At 45.6% G+C, this 15,821-nt stretch overlaps 2 protein-coding genes across 3 annotated transcripts in view; one reads left to right on the forward strand and one right to left on the reverse strand.

Moving 5' to 3' along the window:
• Positions 1 to 5,208, reverse strand: part of LOC144722010 (unconventional myosin-Ie-like) — a 46,142-nt gene extending 40,934 nt beyond the window's left edge. The window contains exon 1 of the mRNA XM_078600053.1: positions 5,010 to 5,208. Within this exon, the coding sequence (XP_078456179.1) occupies positions 5,010 to 5,012 (3 nt within the window). The 5' untranslated portion in view covers positions 5,013 to 5,208. The remainder of the gene's footprint in view (positions 1 to 5,009) is intronic.
• Positions 5,209 to 9,860: 4,652 nt separating this feature from the next.
• On the forward strand, positions 9,861 to 15,221 carry LOC144722012 (SAC3 domain-containing protein 1-like). 2 transcript variants are annotated; one of them, XM_078600060.1, is made up of 5 exons: positions 9,861 to 9,882; positions 10,000 to 10,142; positions 11,284 to 11,473; positions 13,061 to 13,487; positions 14,606 to 15,221. In XM_078600060.1, exons 1-5 carry the CDS (start codon positions 9,877 to 9,879, stop codon positions 15,091 to 15,093), a joined length of 1,254 nt encoding a protein of 417 aa, XP_078456186.1. In that variant the 5' UTR covers positions 9,861 to 9,876; the 3' UTR covers positions 15,094 to 15,221. The 2 variants fall into 2 exon arrangements, with proteins under 2 accessions (XP_078456186.1, XP_078456185.1); XM_078600059.1 differs by lacking the exons at positions 9,861 to 9,882; positions 10,000 to 10,142 and having other exon boundaries at positions 10,784 to 11,473.
• Positions 15,222 to 15,821: the final 600 nt, after the last annotated feature.

Raw genomic sequence — 15,821 nt, forward strand, 5'->3', positions numbered from 1 at the left:
GTTCCCTGCCTGTAGACTAATTCCTGTTTGCAGACCCAGGTGCCGAGTCATCTTGTGCCTTCAGAGACAGCCCTTTCAAATGTTTGAGATGTGAGGCATAGTGCTCTAAAATGCCCCGGTGTACAGGGCAGTAAAAATAAACCATAATTGTAAATAATTCAAAACACCAGTTCAATTCACACTAATGTGATGAGTGATTTTTATTTAATTTTAGAGGTACATGAGACCGTGTCAGCAAGAAAAGGATGATGCAGGAGATTTCGGGAGAGGAAAATGTACGTGCAGGAATGAGGACAACTCAAGAGAAAGCAGCAGGGCTGAAGACGGTGCGTGCGGATTTTGTAGTGGAGTGAATTTGTACGAAATTTTAGGGACTTTTAATCATTTTGGACACTGTCATGGTGTATTGGGTCAGCACACTGGACACGCATTCCAGAAATCGCTCATTTAATCTCCGGGCATGGCAGTTGAAAAACAATGGGGCAAGTTTACCCATAAGTATTAATGGGTACACAACAGATAAATACTTCCTGATCATTCCTAACATGAGTGGCAAGTGATAGCTGAATTTGTCCCGTTGCCATCACTGCAGTATGCTCAATCAAGCCCCATCCCTCACTAAACACCTTTCATGGAGATTGCTTGACATTGCTTGGACATGCTCGTCAGTACAGGTGAGTGATTCCGAGTAAATTCGCTCCCTACCGAGCCTGATTTTTGAGACGACTTCAGCTCACTCACATTCAAGTTGTGGGACGCAGACCAAGCCCTCCCTGCACGTGCACAGTGTTGACAAACACTGCCATGAAGTGTCTCCACCCCCCCCCCCATCGTCCCTGTTCTCAGCCACCCGCAAGCATGTCCTATGCGCCCGGATGCAGCCACCCAGATGTGCGGATGAGTCACACGGGCACGTATTCCTTGTCCGTACGCACACAGGATGTGCGACGAAGGGGCATTTCACCGCAGCGCTTTACGACACGCTCCACAAGGGGGAAGTGATACGACGCTTATTACGATACCCGTCCTACTGCAAACGTTGTGGAGAAGAGCCAGTACCCGAAATGTTGGCGTGATAAATGTATGCGCAGTAATTATGAAAAATAAAAATTCGTTTTACTCTTCCTGGCAACAAAACAGGTGTTAAGATGTTCAAACACCAAATAGATAACCCTTTTCAAGGGATCAGCTACATTAACCACACTTACGTGTGGCAAAACATGAACACATAGATGCTCTGATAATATGTGCATTGTCTTTTAAACGTATTGACCTACATCAGAGACAAGCCTACTTTGTGACCTTGTCTCACCAGTGTCAGACCAGAGAACGCTAAAAGGCGAACAGTACAAAGACAATGCACGTATCAGAGCACTTATAGCTCGGGTCGAGCAGTTATATCTATGGAACCTTTTTGTCCAGTGACCGCCTTTGTTTGATGGCGAGCGAAAGTTTCATCGTCACGTGGGAAAGTGTCACTCCTTTCTGTTGCGTTAAGGACACAAGTTCACTCGAATTATTTTTCAAAAGTCCCGTGATCAAAACATCTCCTTCACAGCCGTATTAGTCAATCTGAGGTTTCCGAAAGGATTCTTTGTCTCACGCCGTGATGCTCATCACAGAGGCCTGATAGAAGAGAGAGAAAAAACAAACCTGCGAACATCTTCACCGCTGCAACCTTGCATGGAAATACAAAAGCTGCAGTGTGGAGGGCACTTAAAATTGCGGTAGGGAGTACTGTAAGTGCATGCACGCACAGTAGACGTGGCAGTATTTGTCAAAACATGTCTACGCACAGCCCTTATTATTTTACCATGCTTGTTTTTTTCCCCAGGAAAGCCTCATCAGGTCTGATGACTTGTTCTGGAGGGTCCTGTCAAGTTTTCACAGGAGGGGGTGACGATCGCTACGTATAATCCCAATTCAGTAATTTTCACGGAAAAAAATGTGCCAAATATAGCCCATGACGCCAGCGCACAATGGCCTATTCTTGCGAATGACATCACGGGGTCTTTCACGTCTGGTATGTATTATTTTATGGTTAATACACCCGCAGTATTAATCAGGGTGGCTTCTGGATGCTACCTCTGCAACGAGTGGCGAATACGCCATCACTAAGCCATGTCACCACACCATGTCCTGCTTAGCTTCAGTGCTTCATTTCAGCCGGAACAGTCCGGAACGCTGTTCTGAAATATATTTTGCCAAATCACACCCATCTTGCCTTATTTTGTCCTAAACCTCTCATAGGATTTTTTAAATATAGGGTGCGGTGATACAGGATTATCTTGGATGAATGCACATTGAACGTGAGTGGTAGTGCCTTACACCAATACTCCCTATTATAAGCCAGCTTAACAACGTTCAGGAAAATAGAGTGAGAAATTAAACACCTGCTTAGCTTGCAGCTTTCAAAGCCATTTGCACTCTTGGAACATATCTAATTAACTGTGTGTGTTTATAATGCGTATAAATCAATGTATTCGACAATTTACCAGCCAGTGTTATGTGCTTAATGCCAAAGGAAAGAACACGCCTGAGAGTACATGCAGCACGGAGATGAAGCGATGAAATCAGCTCGTGTACAGGAGCGAGAAGGATTGTTGCATCACCAGACCAGGACAGATGGCGACAACTTGGAGAGGCCTTCAACAAGCAGTTAATAGATATTGGCAGATGATGATACTCTTTGTAAACATTATACGATACATGATGATACAATTATCAGAATCACATTGTATGTAATTCCTCGTCACATTGTTTTATACCGATATGTGTATATATTGAATCTGTGCGATGCTTAATTCCTGAATCTGGACTATAATTACACTCAAGAATGATTTGTGGTGTGAAATGGCCTATTTCGTTATGGAGCTTTTAATGCATACAATTTCTTGGTGGAGATTTAAACCAGGATCAAAAGGGTATGCCGAAGGAAAACTAAATGTTTCTTAGAAAATATATCACCTGGATAATGCCTTGAGATCTAACAGCTCGATTGCAAGGGTGTCAAGTGACAAGACAGCAAACGCATAATGACGCGTATTAAAACATTTAAACATCTACAACTTATACCATCGACATTTATTCAATGTCAGATACAGGAAAGCCAAGGCAGTATACATTAAGATTACACCACACTGGCAAACGCATTTATAAGAAAAGTCACCAACATTTTCACACCAGGTATTGGTTCAGTTTGGGAAACCTGGTCACCTCTCCCCTTCAAAGGGTTGCATTTGAAGTAGAAAAAACCCCAATCATTATATGTTTGGTTCGATTATAAACCGTAGACTTGGCACAATAAAACAGTCAACATCTTGATAGGACACATGCTTTCCTGTTGGGTTTTTTGTGATTTTTTCCTTTATATGTTTTCACCACTAGAGTACCGTGAAACGTGTTCTTTAGACATGTCTCATTCACAGCCAAAATGGATGCACACATCACTCACAGTAAACAAGTGGAGTTGCCTAGGGCTGCTGGGATCTCAACGCAGATGGCACTGATCCTGGGACTGAGTCACAGTGGTCAATCTCAAGACTTAGCAGTGACAGGGATGACACTCCAGCCCCGATCATAATCATTATCGGGAGCGTTGTAATCTAACATCATGCCAAATATATGTCACAGCGCTGCATATTACGCAACACGAGGAAGTGCATATGCACTTTAAGATGTTTTCATACAATTAATGATCATTTGTACATTCTTGCTGGAGGTTCAACACTCGTGGTGGAATTATACATTGTAATAGCATGCTCTGTGCCATCCTCAGGGCAACCACTGCTATTATTACATTAACAAAAATTATGACCCTTTTTAAAATCATGCCGCATAAAAATAAAATAAATCACACACACTGTGAACTCAAAACTTGTTATTAATTATAAAAGCAAAGATTGCCATTTATTTGCACGAACAAAATAATTTGATATAATATAGTTATCTCAACAGTGAGTTAGTTCCATATAATGCTACCACTTCTCATCAACGAGTGCTGCAAAAGTCTATAATTGTGGCTGTCACAACAATTCCCTATTTTATATTCTTGTCACCAGCTGTGGTCCTAGTCGTGGGGGGTACTCTCACTGTGTTTAACACACGTTGTTCTGAACCTGGAGACCTGAGTTTTTATTTCTGGCCATGGCTAATATCGAAATATCCAAACCGGTCCTGCCCTCTCCCCTCATTTCCCCAACCTGCATGGACCAGCGTGATAACGTCAACTCAAATAAATCCTCACGACCACCATAGCTTTGGGAGGACCTCATCCAGCAGTGGATGGGGGGGGGGGGCAGTAGAACTCATGCGTGGGCCACCATAACAATAACATCGCTACGAAGAGTGAACTTGGGTGGGCTAGAGGGACATTTGGTGACACAGGGCTCACACCAGCCGGCCCAGAATTAAAGTGACACTTATGGTGATTTTTCATAATAAATGTTTTTTGGTTCGATCGCGTTATTTATAAATGTGTCGCAACCCTCCAACACCCGACATGGCCAATCAGTAAAAAATGTGTCACGTTGACAAAAGACAAAACGTTCACTACTTCAGCCCACCGGTGTGTTGAAGAGTGGATCCTCAACATTTGCAATTTGAGCACGACGTTTCGCTGGAAATTACATCCAGCATCTTCGGGCGTTTTGTCTTTTGTCAACGTGACACATTTTTTACTGATTGGCCGTGTCGGATGGTGGAGGGTTGCGATCTAACCCAAAAACCTTTATTATGAATAATACTGGTCGAGAAATCCGACCTGTTAAACTGACTTATGGTGACATCTACACACAATAAACACAATTGTCCATGCAATTATAGCCATACAAATATATAGCAGCCAGCTGCGAATTGAAAATACCAGCAAGAGATGCTTGTGGAAAAACATTATTGACAAGCTCAGACAAAAGATGAGGTCTTCGTTAAAATAGAAAGAGAGCAAAAATGGTGGAAGACCACTGTGCAGAACAAGTTAACAGAGACCAATAATGAAAGCACGGGCTCACCATTGCAGCTGTATCTCATAATCCGAAGCTCAGCCTCTCAACTCTGATCCCCCACGTTCAAATAATCTAAGGTCGGTGTCCGCAACATGCGGCGTTGGGTTGAGGGCTTTTATCAAGAACCTCGACGAAAGGCGAGCAATGCTACTCAACTGTAATGATATTGACAACCAAACCTCAGCCTTGACAAGGAACTAGTGGCAGGTACTGTACTCTTCCTCTGTAAATAGGGAACCCTGCAGGGAAGTCACGCCATTGGCTCTCGACTGCTGGACCACTACGCACCCACGCATTGCGGTGTTGTCCCTGCTCAATTCATTAATTACAGGCACGCTCGTTCTGGTCCACCGACTACGCTTTGCAGTGCTCACTAACAACGGTTGGATACGTACGGTGCGAAAGAAGTTCAGAACACATAAAACAATGACTCTGCATCAAGCTGTCCCAATGCACTGCAGGTGTTTTGACGGGGAGGCAACCGCACCGTTAGGATCGACACTGGTGTTAGTCCATGTCCTCGAATAAGATATTTCACCTGTTGATAACACCCGTAGTGATGGACAGCAGTTTGTTAAAACATTGCAACGCAGTACCGATAACGCAAGTGTTTAAAAGAACGGTCACAATTCAATGTAGTTAGCCGCGACGTCCCACGTTTAAATTTCGATTTAAAGCTTTCGTGACTGCAGGGATTCATATTCTTGGTTCTTTCGGTAAAGTCACGTAGAAGGGAAATAATAAAATAATAAAAAATAAAACTATAAAATTCTCACGACGTTTCGATTGCGAAAACCACTTAAGAAGTGGTTTTCACACCTGATGATGATTGTTTGTGTTGCAATCGTAACGTCGTGAGAATTTAATAGTTTTATTTTATTTTATTATTTCCCTACTACGTGACTTTACCGAAAGAACCAAGAATATGTTCCACGTTTACTTTGTTTAACCAGACGAGAGCTCAAGAGACCAGAGTGAGTCTCATTTGCAATAGTCACCTGGGTCATCAAAATGTTCAAAAGCAAAACCAAGCACACAAACTGGACATCTTGGGTAGCAACAGCCTCTGCTTTGGACAATCGTATTTTGTCACCTCTGATGTCAATGTAATCACAGGGGTACGCCCGTGATGCCTTCAATTGACCTCTGTTGCACACACTCTGGCACTGAAAGCAATGTTCGTTGTATGATAAACTGATACAGTATTTTTGTATTTCTCTAAGTGCACAACCAACATTTTTGTTTGCGCAGTCATTGGTGACCTGGCTGAGACCCAACAACTCACAGAGTACTTGAGAACCTGCTTTAATTACAGGCGGCCATCTGGATTTTAACCCAAGGATCTTCAAGGTGCCAAGCTCAATGCCTCTGATCTTTGACCTCTAAAGCCAGCCGCGTCCACCTCATGAACATAGGGGCCGTCCATAAATGACGTCACGCGATTTTGGACGATTTTTGACCCCCCCCACCTCGTCACGCGGCGTCACAAAAAGTCAGACCCCCCCCCCCTCTCAAATATGACGTCACAAAGCTCTGCCCCCCCCCCCCAAAATAAAACATGCTTCAAATCGATTTAAACTATTGTCATTGTAGTGCGCATTAATGTGGCGCTGCACTCTGATGTTGTAGGAGAAAACATTTATTAAAAAGTATATTTAATTCAATAGAACGTGTTGTTTATATTTATTTAAAGTTGCACATTTTGACGTCACATTGCTCACCCCCCCCCTCCTCGTCACAAATGTCTGACCCCCCCCCCTAGGTGCGTGACGTCATTTATGGACGGCCCCATAACAAAAACAGAGACCGGCGAAAACCCACGCGTGTGCGAAGAGTTAAACACTCTATCCCATTCATTCTAGATTTGAAGCTTTCGTGACTGCAATGATTCATATTCTCAGGTTTTTTCGGTAAAGTCACGTAGGTAAAAACATTAAAATTAATGAAAGTAAAATAAAACAAAACAAAATAAAATTCACGACGTTTCGGAGGCAACACAAGTCTCCGTCATCAGGTGGGACCGTCACAGCCGAATTAGCTGCATCAAGTGAAGCAATGATTCAAGATGTAATCCCTTATAAGCAAGTTGAAGGGAGGTGGAGAGGGGGGGGGGAGCTTATCAGGCTGTGGTAGCCAATGAATGGAAACGTATCGGGAGGGAGGAGGAGCGGTGATCAAAGACTGCACGCAGTGCTCAACACAATGAATGGAGACGTGTCGGGACGGAGGGCGAGCGGCGATCAAAGACTGCACGCAGTGCTCAACACAATGAATGGAGACGCGCCGGGACGGAGGGCGAGCGGTGATCAAAGACATCACGTAGTGCTCAACACAATGAATGGAAACGTGGCGAGCGGTGATCAAAGAACAATGAAGAGATTACTGTTAAACACTGTGGATGTTAACACTCGGTGAAGTAAATTAAAATAGTGCCTGTCAGATAAGATGGTCCAAAAAGTGTAATTAAGTCTTTTTTGCGTGGTTAATAACATCTTTCCAGTGATTACTGAGTTTGTACCCATCATCACGGTTGAAATTATGTCTGTGTTTGTATATTTGTATGGCTTCGTGTACAAACCTTTGATGGTAGCCCGGAGGTTTGCAGAGAACCTTGGTCTCGGAAAAGACAATTTCATGAGAGCCCGCTGAGTTGTAGCAATGATCGGCAACGGCCGAAGAATCAGTTCTGCCGTGTTTCAGATCTGACTTGTGCTCGCGGACACGATCAGCAACATGACGTTTTGTTTCTCCAATGTAGCAATCACCACAAATGCAACTCAATTTGTAGACTCCAGGATACTGTAAGTCAGGAACGACATCCTTCACAGATGGAATCAGATCACGGATTTTATGCACTGTACTGAATCGGACTTGGATCTTATGTTTGTTTAGAATTTTGGAGATCTTTTTGGTCACGCCTGCTATGTATGGTAACGTGATAGTTTTGGTCAGAGTTTCATGTGGTTGTTTCTGTGTGGTGGGAGAGACAGCTTGGCGGATAGTGCGGTCAGAGTATCCGTTCATCCTGAGGGCCCGATGTACATGTCTTAATTCATCAGTCAGGTGGTGTTGGTCAGAAATGCCATGGGCTCTGTGGTATAGCGTTTTGATGAGAGAATTCTTTTGAGATGGGTGGTGGTGGGAATCCGGTTTCAAGTAGGAATTTGTGTGGGTGGCTTTCCTGTAGACAGAATGTCCCAAGGATCCGTCAAGCCTCCTCTTAAACAGAATATCCAAGAATGGTAGTTTACCGTCTTTCTCCACTTCCATGGTGAATCTGATAGATGGGTGTCTAGAATTGATGTGGTCCAAGAAGTGGTTCAATGCTGGGAGGCCATGTGGCCAGATGACGAAAGTGTCATCCACATATCTCTTCCACAGGGAAGGACGCAGGGTGGATGTCTGGATGGCGTCTGATTCAAACTTTTCCATGAACATGTTGGCTATAACTGGTGACAAGGGGGAGCCCATAGGGGTACCCTCATTCTGTTTGTAGAAGGTGCCATTCCAGGTAAAATAGGTGTTGGTGAGGCAATGCCTAACCAGCGCAGGTACATCAGAATTCAATCCATGTTGGACTAAGTCCTCAATTATTGTTAGGGTGTCCGGTACTGGGACTTTGGTAAACAAAGATACTACATCAAAGCTGACGAGGATGTCATCAGGAGATAGTACCATGTCCTTAACCATAGAGACTAATTGGGTTGAGTTGAGTACTGCCGAAGAGGTCTTGCCTGTGAAGGGGAGCAGAGTATCTGATAGAAAACGGGCTAGTTTGTACGTCGGAGAGTTTATCGTCGACACGATGGGTCGTAGCGGGGTGCCTTCTTTATGGATTTTGGGAAGACCATAGAGTCTGGGAGGTCTTGCCGCCGATGGTTTTAGAGAGGGACGTTTGCTTGGTTCGATTAGGGAAGTCGAACTCGTGATGATACTGTTGGTTTTTGTCGTTAGGCTTTTAGTGGGATCGTTTTTAATTTTGGAGTAACTCCCATCATTAAGCAGGTCCAGGATTTTGTTGTTGTATGAATCTTTATCCATGATGACCGTGGCATTGCCCTTGTCTGCCGAGAGGATGACTATATCATCTCTCTTTTTTAAATTCGCGAGTTCAGAGCGTTCGTTTTTGCTGATGTTACTAGTGGGTTTCTTAGCATTCTTAAGAATAGTAGCTATTTCAGCTCTTGCTACATCCGCATGGATGTGTCCTATGCCTCTGAGGGCTGCATCAATCTGAGAAATCATATCCTCTACTGGTATATATTTAGGGGTGACGGCGAAATTTAGTCCTTTGGCCAGTACCGTTTTTAGATTGTCAGAAATTGGAATGTTACTCTGATTAATCACGGTCTTGTTAACATCCAGCTTTGCGATGTGTGGCTCTGGTTTCTTTTTAGATAGGAGGTTGAATTTAGAAATCAGGTTAGCTTTGCATTTGGCTGACATTGAGTCAGCAGAAGCAGAAGTCATGTTATCAACGTGGTTCCAATCAGAAGGTGACATTTTTTGTGTTAACATTAGATGTGTTTGTAAGAGAGTCTTGTCTAAATTATCGAGTTCAGATCGGAGTAACCTTATTCTCTCCGAGATTAGTGATAGGCTAGCTTTAAATAAGATCTATCCCATACCGCCGTCTCCTGGCAAGCCACGGTATTGCCGCCTTGATGCCCATGGGGGGGGGTGAAGGTGGGGGGGGGTGAAGGTCGGGGGGGGGGTGAAGGTCGGGGGGGGGTGAAGGTGGGGGGGGGGGTGAAGGTGGGGGGGGGGTGAAGGTGGGGGGGGGGTGAAGGTGGGGGGGGGGTGAAGGTGTGGGGGGGGGGTGAAGGGGGGGGGGCGGTGCCAGGCGGAGTAATCGCTGCGTCGAGCATCCGCGATGGAGGTTTGGCGGCTTCCCCCATCACCGCGCACCCATCCGTGAGCGCGACCCGCGTTCACCGCCGGTCACGCGTGCCCCTCGTGAACCTCGCTCCACCCTCTCCTCCTCCTCCCCCCTCAGTGTTCACGCGTAAAACGAGGAGGGGAGGAGACAAGGGAACAACATCGCCGTGGTGAACGCGTGGCGGGGAAGAGAGAAGGCCCCACGGGGTCGTCGTCGCCAAGAGGAGCCGCGGACGCCGCCGCCGAAGGTCCGACGACTCGGTGGGTCGCGCGCGAGTCGTCGCCACGATGGAGTTACTACTAACAAACAACAACAACAAACAAAGACGAGACGCACGTGTCATTTGTCGCGCGAGGTCGACTGCCGTGCAGGCGACGCGGTTTTATGTGAAGCCCGGAGTCATTGAACCAAGGCTGTAATTATACTATAATAATATTATAATATGTACTATAATTATACTATAATTATAAATATATATACAATAATTTGTATATATGTATAGTATAAATATATATACTATAATTTTGATATTATGGTATAAATATATACTATAATTTTAATATAATTATAGTATAATATTGTAGTATAAATATAATACAATTATAATATAATTGAAATTAGCTTGGATGGACTTGACAAACCTGGGTGACAGCAAGAGGAGGCCTTCATCCAGAGGTGGATTGATCGTGGCTTTTTATGATGATGATGATCCTAAAGGGTTAACAAAAACCCTTCAACCACTCAAGGCGTTGCATTGACCACAGTGGAAAACACAGACTCAATTCTTGGAATCGAATCATGACCTCGAATTATGACAATTCATGATACAGTATCCCAAGGAGGTGAATGTTTCGACGGTGAGTAGATACTGCACCGGAACATGGCTATTATTTATTGTATTAATACGCTTGCTATATCTGCAAAGTCTCACTGAGTTTTGTGACCTTTTCAGGAGGGTCTTTCCAATTATTCACAGCAGGGGGCAACGTTTGCCTAAGTTTCATCCCAAATGAGTAATTTGCAGTGTCGTTTTCGAAATTTAGACCATGACGCCAGTAGACAATGGATTAGCCTTGCGATTGACGTCACGCGATCTTTAACGTCCACATTAAAGCAGACGGCATTCATTTTTGCGATTAGCACGTTCCTTCGGAGTGGGCAGGTAGGAACTTGGTTGGACAGCGCATTCAATATGCACGACAGACAGACAAATAATCCCTGGTGGGCAGTGTGGAACCTGTTGTTCCTACCTGTAATACACACCGCAGTATTAACCAGGGTGGCTGTTTTAATTCAAACCGTGAACCTGCAACAAGCGGCAAATGCACCGCCGCTAGGTTACATCACCGCTGGCATCGTCACGGCGGTAGCGATTGATGGTTGCGATGTGTCTGCGTGCAGGGAGACCATGACGACGATGCTGCGTGCGGAGATGCAGGCCGAGGAGCAGTTGCCGGCATCGTGTGTCGCCATGTGCCCTGAGGGTGAACGTGCGGAGCGTGAGCGCAAGCGCCGACTCCATCGCCTCGAGCTGCTGCCGGGCTCCGAACGGGAGCGGCTGCCCAGGGCCGACCCGGCTCGTGCTGTCAAGGTGAGCGAGCTGTTCGGTCGAATAATAATGTTAATAATAATCTTGAGAACGATTCGTTGTTGTAACAGCGCCCTGAACGTACGTCGGGGTATCTCGCAGCGCTTCCCATCTCACATTTGAAAGCGTCCCCCTAGTGGCACTTCGGGGACTCAATGATAATTTTCTAATTAAAAAAATTGGGATCGCACACGATGACCTACTCATGTGAATGACGTCAGGGATCTTTAACGTCCACTGTGAAGCGGACGGCATGTATTTCTGTGGTCAATTCACCCACAGTATTAACCAGGGTGGCTGCTAAATTCGAACTGGGAACCTCTACAACAAGGGGCGAACGTTGCTACCGTGAGGCCATGCAGCGTCATTTACATGCAGCTGCATCACAATTCTGTGCAAGCTGCAAGCTTGGAGAAGCATATATTAAAATAACTTCTGATGAGTGTCTATACATGAGAAGGGGAATATCAGAGCACCCGGAGTAAACCCACACGAGCGTGGGGACAAAAAGCTAATTAAAAACGTTTTATTTTACCAGGTAAGTTGTATAGCTCTTTTTCAGAAGTGACCCGGCCACAAATGATAGCTCAACGAAGTGGTTTATCGTGTGGACATTTATTGCAGCCAAACACTCTAAAAGCATGTTTCTAAATGTGTAGGGAAAAACCGGAGGACCCAGAGAAAAATCCACACAACCACAGGGAGAACATGCAAACTCCAAATAGGCATCATGGTCAGGATCGAACCCATGACCTCTTCGATACCAGGCGAGGTATTTAACATCTCGCCACCATGGCGCCTTACAGTCATATACAGATGGTACATATGGAGATTAGTCCAAACCAGCTGTACCGCATTCTCCTGGCAGGTCAGGGTATCGATCCTCGATGCCTGCAGGGAGTGTCACTACATTTGCATGATCCACCAATCCCCACTGCCTCCACGGTGCTGGATTTCCAGCGTGCGCCACCATCGCCCGTCTGCCACTATCGTCACACGCTTATCCTCATATTTTACCCAAGTCTCAATAATAATTCGCGTCGTGGAGAATATAACTTACAAATGAAGTAAGCAGACTACGCCTCCTTCCCATGTGTGTTCCTCCACGTTAAAAAACAAGTGTTTTTTTTACATATCCTATCAGCCACAAAGTCTTCTGGGAGTGATTTTTCTCTCGCAGCTTTGGTTTAATGTGAGCAAAAACTGGACCGGTTTTAACAGTGTCTCACCAGTAGTCCAGCTTGCTTAAATCAATGCTGGAAAACAGCCAGACGTTTATGGGTGAGGACTCTTATTAGATATGGGTCCTTGTTCATTAACTACACTCATGAATATCTTGTGTCATGTATTACTTTACGTAGCTTTGTGTCATACTAGGACCCATAGTTCACGGAAACATTTTGCTTGTTAAATACTAAATACATGGTTGGTGGGCCTTACATGACAGTGACAGGTATTCACAATATCAGCTACCTTATATGCGTTCTCCTTAACAAGCAGTGGCGATTGACAATCTTTCCATGGGGTGAAATAAGCTTACTCAATATTTTCCTTTCCCTCCGCTCCATGACGCGACGCTTGACACGTCAGGAGTACTCGCGCCCGGCTGCCGGCAAGCACCGGCCGAGGGCCTCGGAGCTGCGTCCCCCGGCCGTGCTGCTGCGCACCGTCGATTACCTCATCGATGGCGTGCTGTGCCCGGCAGACGAGGCGTCACCGCGCTCCACGCCGTTCGCCGAAGCCTACGACTTCACCTTCGATCGCCTGCGCGCCGTGCGCCAGGATGCGGTGGTGCAGCGCGCCAGAGGGCCGCACATCGTGCTCGTGCTGGAGAAGAGCGTGCGCGTGATGGTCTACGCCAGCTACCGCCTCTGCGAGGAGACGCTCGCCCACTTTGAGCCCACCATCACCGACTGCCACCTGCAGGAGTGCTTCAGCTGTCTGCTGCGGAACTACTCGTCCGAGCGCTGCCGCAACGAGGGCGACTTCCAAGCCCTGCACCTCCTCTACAACATGGGTGCGTGAGGCGCCAGTCACATTCAGAGCGGGCCTGTGCGATTGATGCCCACGGTCGGTTCTCGTGCAGTGCACACGCCAGGATACATACCTCGTATGTGTACAGCCCTTTTGTCAATCCGCTTGCTTGGATGGGGGAATTTTCTTGCCTTTCACTTGTGGGAGTTGTTTGACCAAAGGGTTCACTACGAGTTCCAGAGTGCTCATTTTCCCCACGTGGTGGAGACCACTGAAACAGGTTTTACTAGTGTGCTCCTTGCCAAAGCGATTCCTTTCGCAAGCCCCGACTGATTGACGGCAGGGATTAAGCTGGCCAGCTGTCGAATGTGGCTCTCTTCTAGGACGTTGTAAGTGCCCTCCGTGCAGCCTGTCGTCACCGTGAGAGCCAGGCATTGCGTGCAGGGTGTGCTTTCGCACGTGCGCGATGGCCACGTGGTCTAGCCCTGCCTTCGCATCTGGGGACCAGAGAAATGCTTCTTGTACAGGGAGGAGACACCTGTTGGTGTATTGCTGTGAAGCCATACATAAATCCAAACTCTTCATAAATCAGAACTTGTTTTAAGTCCTGTTCCACATTAGTTTAACACGTAGGCTTTCACGACCAATATCATCCATATGGAGAGCAAATCTACAACGGATTTGTTCTTCAACACACCGGTGTGTTGTACTAGTAACGAATTGGTATGTTTGGTTTACGTGACAAACCTTACTAATTGGCTGTGTCAGGTGGTGGTGGGTTTAACGACACATTTATAAAGACTTATAGCTTTCGTGACTGCAGAAATTCATATTCTTTGGGTCTTTCGGTAAAGTCATGTAGAACAAAAATATTTTATAAAAAACTAAACGTTTCGATCGCAACACAAGTAATCGTAATCCTTTTTTCCTCCTGATGACGATTGCTTGTTGCGATCGAAATGTTGTAGTTTTGTTACTTTTTTTTTCTACGTGACTTTACCGAAAGACCCAAAGAAGACACATTTATATTTACACAATTTAACCCAAAAAAACTATTCTGTTTCACATTGTTCGACTCATTGTTACTCAAAAGCTATGTTTATTTATGCAAGTATTCACAAAACCATTAATATTATTTCCTGTCTTGTTGATATTCATCAGGTTCCTTCAAAGCATTGCACTACGCATTGCAGCGACCGCCAGAGATCCGGAGCTCCCAGGTCATGCGACTTGCCTTGGACATAAATCGCTGCTACCTCGAGGGGAACTTTGTGCGCTTCTTCAGACTGGTGCGGCGCCTCCCCTTCCTGCACAGCTGTGCCGCACATCGCCACTTCCGGCTTGTGCGGCAGCAGGCGCTGCGCACCTACTCGCACGGCCACAGCGTGCGCAACTGCCGCTACCCGCTGGCGCGTCTGTCGGAGCTGCTGGGTTTGGACAGCGCCGGCGAGGCGCGGAGCCTGTGCCAACACTGCGGCATCTTGGTCGGCGAAGATGGTTGCATCGCCTTTCAGAAAACAGCCATGAAAGTCTCTGTGGATCTGCCAAAGTCGGCTCGGTGCATTGCCCTGGTGGACAGCAAGCGTGAGGAGTGGACCCTGAGAGAGATCCTCCATGGCTCGCAGCACCAAGAGGGAGATGTTGCCTAATTGTTGTATGCTTGAGTATGTTATTGGGAATTGTTGGCAGTTTCCACAATGGAGATGTCTAATTTTTCAAGATATTTTAAAGTATTTTTTTACATCCGTTTCAATAAATGCGTATTATAATTGTAAAATGTGCAAGTCTATTTGTTAAAAAAAGTTATTTCATTTATAGGCCTTTGTCAATCTACTGTGTGGTATGAAGGCCTCCCCACACCTGACCATTCTTTACCAGGCTTGCAGTGCAGGTTCGTGAAGGGTGTGCCAAAAACCGGTTGAGTTATCACTCACCACTGGGGAGGGACTGCATCATTGCTTTACCCGTTTTAGGATTTTAAAAAATTGTCAGTTTTCAATCAAGTCATAAAACTGACAAATATTTGCCCATACCAAATGGTGCACATCTAAATAATGTTAAGTTTTTGTGCTGCGTGTGTTGGGATCGCCACCCGTGGGCAGGTCATCCCACAACGATGGCAACACTGCCTAAGTGAAGCATACAAGAACACTGTTCATGCTCTGTGAACCAGTTTTTGTTAATGGGCGATTCAGGCGAGATATTCTTGGACATGTTCTCTTTATTTGTGTGAAAAAACAAAACCCCATGCGAGCACAGAAATGTGAAATGGCTGTGCATCTCGGTATATCACAAAACAAACTTTCATCAGTAAAATTGGTAGGTTACCAAGTCTTAAGCATTTTAAATGAAAGCAATGAAAACGTTGATCATCTTA

This window comes from Lampetra planeri, chromosome 13 (genome assembly GCF_965212315.1).
Source record: "Lampetra planeri chromosome 13, kcLamPlan1.2.h2, whole genome shotgun sequence".
NCBI lineage: Eukaryota > Metazoa > Chordata > Hyperoartia > Petromyzontiformes > Petromyzontidae > Lampetra > Lampetra planeri.